Genomic DNA, 9,698 nt, shown 5'->3' on the forward strand with positions numbered 1-9,698 from the left:
AATTACATAACCAGAAGAAAATAGAAGCCAAAACGAAAAGGCTTTTGACGTTTTACTTTTACCCCCACAAAACAAAACTTTGAATACTCTCGTTGCATTACCATGCCAGCTTACGCGCTTTAAATATTACAACTATATTCTTATTTTGATCATTTATTCAATAAAGACTGATTTTTTTTTTTTCAAATGGTAGACTAAATCATTTTTATTTATTTTTTATATAAATTATAGCTCGTAATAGTATATAACTAGAAAAATAGAGAGAATCTGCTGCGAATCAACTAGAAACTGATTTTACATTAAAATAAATTGGATCTGCAATAGTTTGTTGTCTATCCAAAAATAAAATAGACCAAATTACTGATCGATTAGTCTGCATTGCCTGTAACATCTATTCAAAACCTAAAACTAGGATAAAAGTTTCATATTTTGTGTATATTAAAAATTTGTATCCTTATGACAAAATTTTGTATGATATTTTTGATGGGTGTTATGTGCCTATGAGTTTATTCTTGTTTTCTATATTATATAGATTTTAACCTTAATTGCTTTCAATGAGTTGAGAAGAAGAAGGATTTTGATTAGTATAAGAAGATGATTATGATTAGTTAAAGATTAAAAACTTAAAAAGTGATTAAGAGCGCGTGTTTTTAACGGATCGCATCAAGAATGTCTTTTCGTATAAGCTTAATTTATCATTTCCCACACACAAAAAAAGCATAGTCGTATTAAATATATTATTTAACTGCACATTAATATATAGTATATATTTTTCTAAAGTAAAAAAAATTACACACTACCAAACGTATTTATTATTATTTTATTTTTTTCAACAAAAAAAAAAAAGAAAAATCATAATAATGTTTATTTTTGAAGTTTGCAAATTTTTACTTTTAATTCATTCAACCTTGTTCTGCTTCAACACACATGCGTCTCTCTGAAACCTCTCCGCCCCCCCCCCCCCCCCCTAGATCCATCACCTCTCTCTCTCCCTCTCTCAAGTCTCAAGCAAACCAACACTACTCTTAAAAAAACCCTTTTGATTTCTCCTCCTGATTTCTCTTCCTCACGAAAGCTCCATTTTTTTCCCCTGCAAAATTACTCAATTTTACATTTTTTTTTGCTTCTGCTGTTTTTTTTAGTCTTCTCTCTCTCTCTTCAAAGGTGCTAGCTTTATGCGCAAAAAGTTGGGTTTTTTTTTTTCTTTTTGTACTACACTCTTAATTATAAATGCTTGAACTGTCTTCTTGATCTGGGCACATTTTGCAATTTGAGGGAAAAAATCATTTTTTTTCTCTGGGTTACAGTGGTCTCCGTGTTCTAGGGTTCCTTGATTTCGTTTCCCCCTTTTTGTCTGGTTTCTGAAAGTCTCGGACTTTTTTATATGTTTGATGGTCCACTTGATTAGGTAGTGGAGAACAAAGATGGTATGAATTGTAAAGTATCATAATTTTTGGGGGTAATTTTGAGAGAGAGAGATGGGTTGTGTTTGTGGTAAGCCTTCTGCTATTGAAGATAGCAAAGATAGTCCAAGAGATCGTTTCTCTAGCAAATCCTCTTCCGAGTTTAGAGTTTCGAGACCGGTTACTTCTTCTAGAAGAGAAGAGACTCTTAGGATTAAGGAAAGGTCTGATGTTGTTAGTGTTAGACCTGTGTTGAGTAATCATAAGCAAGCCAATGTTTCGTTGAGTAGAAGGGAGAAGAAGATTGAGAATGTTGCTGCAACTTCACCTCTTGCTATGAGTATTACCATTGCTAAAGCTACTGAGGGAGAGTATGTAGCTGCTGGTTGGCCTCCATGGTTGGCTTCTGTTGCTGGAGAAGCTATTAAAGGATGGGTTCCACGCCGTGCTGATTCTTTCGAGAAGTTGGACAAAGTAATCTTCTTTTCTTCATTTGTAAAAAAAAATGCAGTTAAATAGCCTATTTGGATTGCTTGACTTACTTTTAGTGGCATGTTTCCGTATTTAGAAACATATTTGATTTGCTGTAAATGACACTTAATGTTATGGAAACTAGATTTTTCTTTTCAGTTGATTGTTTTTTTTTAAACTATACCTGAAAAGGTTTTGGACTTATAGCTAGCTGTCTGTGAGGAAAGATCTCTGATGCAGTAGTTTTTTACTTGCTTTATGCAGATTGGTCAGGGTACTTATAGTAATGTATATAGGGCTCGTGATCTGGATCGGAAGAAAATTGTTGCTTTGAAGAAAGTTAGGTTTGATAACTTGGAGCCAGAGAGCGTGCGTTTTATGGCGAGAGAGATCCAGATATTACGCCGTCTTGACCATCCTAATATCATAAAGCTAGAAGGGTTAGTTACATCAAGAATGTCTTGCAGCTTATATCTTGTTTTCGAGTACATGGAACATGATCTAGCTGGACTAGCCTCTCATCCTGCTATTAAATTTTCTGAATCACAGGTACTTTTTATGTTTCTGTTCAACATCTTCTTGGCCTAGTTCACTGCTTTCATTGCAATTCTCTGAGGTTGGGATTTTTTTTTTTTATTGGTTCTTGTATAGGTCAAATGCTACCTGCAGCAACTATTACACGGTCTAGACCATTGTCACAGTCGTGGTGTACTTCATCGGGACATAAAAGGCTCAAACCTTCTGATAGATAATAGTGGTGTTCTAAAGATTGCTGACTTTGGATTAGCTAGTTTCTTTGATCCTCGTCAAACTCAGCCTTTGACCAGTCGTGTGGTAACTCTTTGGTACCGTCCACCCGAGCTTTTGCTTGGAGCAACTCGCTATGGAGCAGCAGTTGATTTGTGGAGCGCAGGTTGCATTCTTGCTGAACTATATGCAGGCAAGCCGATTATGCCTGGTAGAACTGAGGTAGATTGCATTTTTAGTTTTAATCTCTTTTAGTGTTTGCTCTGCTTGCTGTGAGACTATTTCGATTTCTTATGGTGACTCTGATAACGCCTATGGTGTTACAGGTGGAACAGTTGCACAAGATTTTCAAGCTCTGTGGCTCGCCTTCCGAGGACTATTGGGTGAAATCGAGGTTGCCTCATGCAACAATTTTCAAACCTACACAGCCATATAAACGCTTAGTGGGTGAAACATTCAAGGAGTTTCCTCAGCCAGCTTTAGCCCTTCTTGAAACTTTGCTTTCAGTCAATCCTGATGATCGTGGAACAGCCTCCGCAGCTCTCAAGAGTGAGGTACTGGCAATTCTCAGTCTGTAAATGCTGCGTGTTCTTGGGCTAATCTATATTTAAATCCTGGTCAATGTTTTTGTAACCTCAATTATCATTCTTTTATTTCCAGTTCTTTTCAACGAGACCTCTTCCATGTGATCCTTCAAGCTTGCCTAAATATCCTCCAAGCAAAGAGCTCGATGCAAGAATGCGGGATGAGGAAAGTAGAAGGTATTCCATCCTGAGTTTTCTAGTCTGATGTGATTTTTACTCTGCTGTGCTCTTACAATAGCTTGCATCGTTAGCGGAAAAAGAAAAAATATATTAACTTCAATCCTGCTCCTTTGTGTCTGTAGACAAGTTGGAGGAAACAGGGACCAAAGACACCAAGAAAGAAGAGGAACTAAGGAATCTCGAGCCATCCCAGCCCCTGACGCAAATGCAGAGCTGGTTACATCAATGCAGGTTAATATTTTTAGTAAAAGCTTATTATATCTTTCGATGTTAAAGCTTCTTACTTTTTATTCAATGTTTCTGACCCTCTCTCGCATTAACATCCTATGCAGAAAAGGCAGAGCCAGTCTACTAATAGAAGCCGAAGCGAGAAGTTTAATCCTCATCCTGAAGAAGTTGCATCTGGTTTCCCAATTGATCCACCTAGGCCATCATCACAAGCATTTGAACCAAACAGAGAGTCTCAGGGTAACATTATTCCTCACAAGAGAGCTTCACATTCCGGTCCTTTATCACGTAGATCTGCATCCGCAAAGGGTAGAAGGAACTACCAAGATTCTCAAAAGGTTTCATCCATAGCTGATTACTCAGCAATGCCTGGTTTTGCTACAACCAGAACAGGCGCACCGCAACAAGAGACTTGCAGAGGAATGACTCGGCTCCCAGGTTCATTCAAGGAAACCTCTGAAGAAGCAAACCAGGAAGAGAATGGTAGAAACAACAAGAAAGACCCTATTCTCGTGAGTTCTCTAAACGTCCCTCCTTGCCATCTTTAGAAACTACCAATGTTACAATTTTGAGTTGCTTTGGTTTTGTTTGCAGCTTGGTTATGGTTCAAAAGGGCATAAGATTCATTATTCAGGACCGTTGGTGGTTCCATCAGGAAACATGGATCAGGTGTTAAAAGACCATGACCGCCATATCCAAGAAGCTGTGAGAAGAGCAAGGATCGATAAGGCTCGAGTTAGGAAACTTCAAGCAGATGAAGCATCGAGCCAGCAGCAAGTCCCAACCAACCATGCCTCATCTGTTTCTAGCCGTTGATCCATCAATGAGGCAAAAAGTATATGATCAAAAAACCGAACCTCATTTGCCTGTAAACTTTTTAACACGGCGTATGTTGAGTGAAAATAATTGTATTTTATTGATTCAAGATTATATATAATCATAGAATCAAATCTTGTCACGTTTTAGCTTCCCTGTAATGTGATATTATTTTATTATAAGCGAGATGTAGAAGCAGGTTATATATAAATTTAGAATATGTTCCAATAAAAAGTTACTAATTTTGACATCAATTACAAAAAGATAAACACCTTTCTTGTGAAATAATAAAGGATCTTGTCGAGAAGTTAGACTTTGTTGGCTCTCTCTCGCTATATAAATCTTGTGATCGTCTTTCACTTCCCATATCCAAGAAGAACAAAAAAAAACAACAGAATGCAGACCAAAACACTCTATTTCATTCCTCTGTTTCTTGCTCTGTTTTTGTCTCACGCCATCTCTTCATCAGCTTACAGTTTCAACTTCGATTACTTCTATAATGGAACTGATCTGATGACATTCTATGGGGACGCTGAGTATGCTCCAGAGCCCGATGGTATGAGCAAGTCAGGAGGTATTGGATTGAGCCGTGAAAATATCCCTTTCTCTCATGGTCGAGCCATATTCATCAATCCCATCCCTTTCAAACCTAGTGCTTCTTCTTCTTACGTCTACTCTTTCAAAACGTCTTTCAATTTCGACATTGCTTCTCGCAAGAAAAATCCTAACCCCGGTCATGGCCTCGCCTTTATCGTCGTCCCCCACAATAAAAACGACACAGTTTCCGGTTTAGGCTACCTAAGTCTTGTGAACCGGTTTAACAACGGGAATCCCAATAACCATCTCTTTGCGGTCGAGTTCGACGTTTTTAAAGATGCATCTCTTGGCGACATTAACGATAACCATGTTGGTATCAACATTAACTCGGCTAACTCGACGGTTTCTAAAAAAGCCGGTTATTGGATTCAATCAAGAACCGGAGGAAAAAACCGGTGGGTGTTCAAGGCATTGAAGCTGAGTGATAATGGATGCAAAGCTTGGATCGAGTACGAGAACGGGAAAGTGACGGTCACGATCGGACCTTCACAGGAGAAACCGAGGAGGCCATTGATCGAAGCGAGGCTCGATCTTTCGAAGGTTTTTCACGAGAAAATGTACACGGGTTTTGCTGGTTCAATGGGACGTGACGCCGAGCGTCACGAGATCTCGGACTGGAGTTTTGAGAACAGTGCCAAAAACTAATACTATAGGTCGAGGTCGAAGTTATTACTGTCGTTGAATCTCGTGATCCATCGATCCAGCTAGTGTGATAATTGAATGAAGCTAATAAATGCCTTACCTATACATGTATCTACTTTCCAGATTACTTACTAGAAAGTTTTTACAATAAAGGACCCCGTTCCTTTAAAATTTAAATACTATTCACTTCAGTAGTAAATTAGAAACTACTATCCGCGTTTTTAAGATTTGAATTTTGAATTAATGGGCCGTATTGGGCCTATCTTTAACTACTATTAGGCCTTAACACTAACCGCCTACAGCGGAAGATCTAGATCGTCCGATTAGAGTATCTAACAGATCAACGGTCGATACAGTATTAATAATATATGAACGTGTTTATTGTCACAACGCAACGGATTCATATTTTCACTAAACAAAAAAAAAGTTTGTTCTCTCTCAAAATCTCTCTCTTTATCTTCGGGAAGAATGAAGAATCCACTCGATTAATCTCGAAGATCTGTTACAAAAATTTGTCAATTAGTAAGTTTCTTTCGATTTCTATAGATCGCGAGTTTGGTTTTAGGATTTATAGATTGGTGTAATCGATCTTTATGTTGTACTGATCTAGGGTTTTAACGGAACTTGGAGGATGCTTAATTTAGCGTGAATCTGCTACAATCTTCTAGGTTTTTGATGGTGATTATGGTTAGATTCCTTACTAATCTTTCGCGATATTGTTTTTTTTTATTGGATTCCAAGTTTTCTAATAGTTCGTATCATAATTTTTCTTGTTTAGGGTTTGGAAGAAGCATGTCTCCGCTTGAAATCCGTCACCAAGGTACTGATCTAGGGTTTTGATTGTACTTGGAGTATGCTTGATTTGGCCTGAATCTGCTAACATCATCGTCTGGGTTTTTATGATAATTAGATTCCTTTCTTATCTTTCGCGATTCTGTTTCTTTTTTTTTGGATTTCAAGTTTCCTAATAGTCGCGATTTTGTTTAGGGTTTCGAAGAAGCTTGTCTCCTCTTAAATCATGTGGTCGAGGTATGTATATCGCTTGTCTTCCTGATTTTAATTTTGGTTTCATGAACATGATCTAGCTGGACTAGCCTTTCACCCTGCTATTAAATTTTCTGAATCACAGGTACTTTATTATGTTTCTGTTCAACATCTTCTTGGCCTTGTTCACAGCTTTCATTGCAATTCTCTGAGGTTTTGGACTTATAGCTAGCTGTCTGTGAGGAAAGATCTCTGATGCAGTAGTTTTTTACTTGCTTTATGCAGATTGGTCAGGGTACTTATAGTAATGTATATAGGGCTCGTGATCTGGATCGGAAGAAGATTGTGGCTTTGAAGAAAGTTAGGTTTGATAACTTGGAGCCAGAGAGCGTGCGTTTTATGGCGAGAGAGATCCAGATATTACGCCGTCTTGACCATCCTAATATCATAAAGCTAGAAGGCTTAGTTACATCAAGAATGTCTTGCAGCTTATATCTTGTTTTCGAGTACATGGAACATGATCTAGCTGGACTAGCCTCTCATCCTGCTATTAAATTTTCTGAATCACAGGTACTTTTTTATGTTTCTGTTCAACATCTTCCTGACTTAGTTCACCGCTTTCATTGCAATTCTCTGAGGTTGGGAATTTTTTTTTATTGGTTCTTGTATAGGTCAAATGCTACCTGCAGCAACTATTACACGGTCTAGACCATTGTCACAGTCGTGGTGTACTTCATCGGGACATAAAAGGCTCAAACCTTCTGATATAGTGGTGTTCTAAAGATTGCTGACTTTGGATTAGCTAGTTTCTTTGATCCTCGTCAAACTCAGCCTTTGACCAGTCGTGTTGTAACTCTTTGGTACCGCCCACCCGAGCTTTTGCTTGGAGCAACTCGATATGGAGCAGTAGTTGATTTGTGGAGCGCAGGTTGCATTCTTGCTGAACTATACGCAGGCAAGCCTATTATGCCTGGTAGAACTGAGGTAGATTTGCATTTTTCGTTTTAATATCTTATTAGTGTTTGCTCTGCTTGGTGTGAGACTAGTTTGATTTCTTAATGTGACGCTGATAGCGCCTATGGTGTTACAGGTGGAACAGTTGCACAAGATTTTCAAGCTCTGTGGCTCGCCTTCCGAGGACTATTTGGGTGAAATCGAGGTTGCCTCATGCAACAATTTTCAAGCCTACACAGCCATATAAACGCTTAGTGGGTGAAACGTTCAAGGAGTTTCCTCAGCCAGCTTTAGCTCTTCTTGAAACTTTGCTTTCAGTCAATCCTGATGATCGTGGAACAGCCGCCGCAGCTCTCAAGAGTGAGTTACTGACAATTCTCAGGCTGTAAAATGCTACGTGTTCTTGGGATTTGCTATATTTAACTCATGGTCAATGCTTTTGTAACCTCAATTATCATTCTTTTATTTCCAGTTCTTTTCCACTAGACCTCTTCCATGTGATCCTTCAAGCTTGCCTAAATATCCTCCCAGCAAAGAGCTCGATGCAAGAATGTGGGATGAGGAAAGTAGAAGGTATTACATCCCGACTTTTCTAGTCTGATGTTACTTTTACTCTGCAGTGCTCTTACAATTGCTTGAATAGTTAAGGCAAAAAGAAAACATATATTAACTTCAGTCTTGCTCTTTTTCTATAGACAAGTTGGAGGAAACAGGGACCAAAAACACACCAAGAAAGAAGAGTAACTAAGGAATCTCGAGCTATCCCAACCCCTGACGCAAATGCAGAGCTGGTTACATCAATGCAGGTTAATATTTTTAGTAAAAGCTTATTATATCTCTCGATGTTAAAGCTTCTTGCTCTTTATTCATTGTTTTTGACACTATCTCGCATTAACATCCTATGCAGAAAGGCAGAGCCAGTCTACTAATAGAAGCCGAAGCGAGAAGTTTAATCCTCATCCTGAAGAAGTTGCATCTGGTTTCCCAATTGATCCACCGAGGCCATCATCACAAGCATTTGAACCAAACAGATAGTCTCAGGGTATCATTATTCCTCACAAGAGAGCTTCACATTCCGGTCCTTTATCACGTAGATCTGCTTCCGCAAAGGGTAGGAGGAACTACCAAGATTCTCAAAAGTTTTCGTCCATAGCTGATTACTCAACAATGCCTGGTTAGATTCCTTCCATATCTTTCGTGATTCTGTTTTAATTTTTGGATTTCAAGTTTCCTAATAATCGTGATTTTGTTTAAAGATTTGAAGAAGCTTGTCTCCGCTTGAAACATGTGGTCAAGGTATGTCGCTTGTCTTCCTGATTTTAATTTTGGTTTGGTTTTGTTTTTCAGTTTTTGAGGATCAAAATTGAACAAGAGAACAACAAACCTTTACTGGATCAGTTCTCATCTATGATTTTGTTTTGCAATTGATGACATAAGTCTTGGTATTTATATATCCAAGTCATCTGTTTTTCAAAGCCTTTTTAAAATTGTTCTACGGAACTTGTTGGTTTTTGTTTTTCGATGGTTTTTGTTTTGTTTTTTTAAAACCCAAAGAGATTCATGGGCAGACACTAATCTAATGGTGCTCTGTCTGATTCTTTTTGGGGACATTGTCCCGAACGGAATCGGATATATTGGATGGGTAGTGCATGCATGTTGGGAGGGAATGACCGAGACGGGATAAAGGGGAAAAAGGAATAAAAAGAGTTCACAATTTGACTCTCTCCGACTTAAGACATTGAAAGAAGTCACAAACTTTGGGTTGGATGGTAAAAACGACCAACCCTTTGTTTGATGGGGGAATGACCAACGGCTTAAGAAGTCTATAAGACAGAGACTGTGTATAAAGGGGGAAAAAGAAAAGAAAGAGTTCATAATTTGACTACCCCTGACTTAAGACATAGAAAGAAGTCGCAGACTTTAGGTTGGATGGTATGAACGACCAACCTTTTGTTTGATGGAATCAGACCACCGGCTTAAGAAGTCTATAAGACAGACTGCGTATAAAGGGGAAAAAATAAAAGAAAAGAGATCATAATTTGACTACCCCTGACTTAAAGACATAGAAAGAAGTCACAGACTTTAGGTTGGA

The 9,698-nt window shown here is 38.3% G+C and overlaps 2 protein-coding genes and 1 pseudogene across 3 annotated transcripts; all 3 read left to right on the plus strand.

Annotated features, from left to right (window-relative positions):
- The first annotated feature begins 768 nt into the window (after window positions 1-768).
- Window positions 769-4,663, plus strand: LOC104758642 (putative serine/threonine-protein kinase At1g54610). The gene is made up of 8 exons (XM_010481538.3): window positions 769-1,877; window positions 2,139-2,423; window positions 2,526-2,843; window positions 2,948-3,175; window positions 3,282-3,382; window positions 3,508-3,616; window positions 3,718-4,125; window positions 4,208-4,663. The coding sequence occupies exons 1-8, from the start codon at window positions 1,479-1,481 to the stop codon at window positions 4,427-4,429; spliced, it is 2,070 nt and encodes a 689-aa protein (XP_010479840.1). The 5' UTR covers window positions 769-1,478; the 3' UTR covers window positions 4,430-4,663.
- Window positions 4,664-4,676: 13 nt separating this feature from the next.
- On the plus strand, window positions 4,677-5,845 carry LOC104758643 (lectin-like protein At1g53060). Its single transcript, XM_010481539.3, has one exon. It carries the CDS (start codon window positions 4,826-4,828, stop codon window positions 5,669-5,671), a length of 846 nt encoding a protein of 281 aa, XP_010479841.1. The 5' UTR covers window positions 4,677-4,825; the 3' UTR covers window positions 5,672-5,845.
- A 211-nt stretch (window positions 5,846-6,056) lies between these two features.
- LOC104758644 (putative serine/threonine-protein kinase At1g54610) lies at window positions 6,057-8,785 on the plus strand (annotated as a pseudogene). Its single transcript, XR_015585753.1, has 10 exons — window positions 6,057-6,190; window positions 6,279-6,355; window positions 6,447-6,488; window positions 6,656-6,697; window positions 6,938-7,222; window positions 7,324-7,636; window positions 7,743-7,969; window positions 8,077-8,179; window positions 8,302-8,425; window positions 8,514-8,785. The product of XR_015585753.1 is annotated as a putative serine/threonine-protein kinase At1g54610 (transcript).
- The last annotated feature ends 913 nt before the right edge of the window (window positions 8,786-9,698 follow it).

This window comes from Camelina sativa, chromosome 17 (assembly GCF_030686135.1).
Source record: "Camelina sativa cultivar CO46 ecotype springtype chromosome 17, ASM3068613v1".
Classification (NCBI taxonomy): Eukaryota; Viridiplantae; Streptophyta; class Magnoliopsida; order Brassicales; family Brassicaceae; genus Camelina; species Camelina sativa.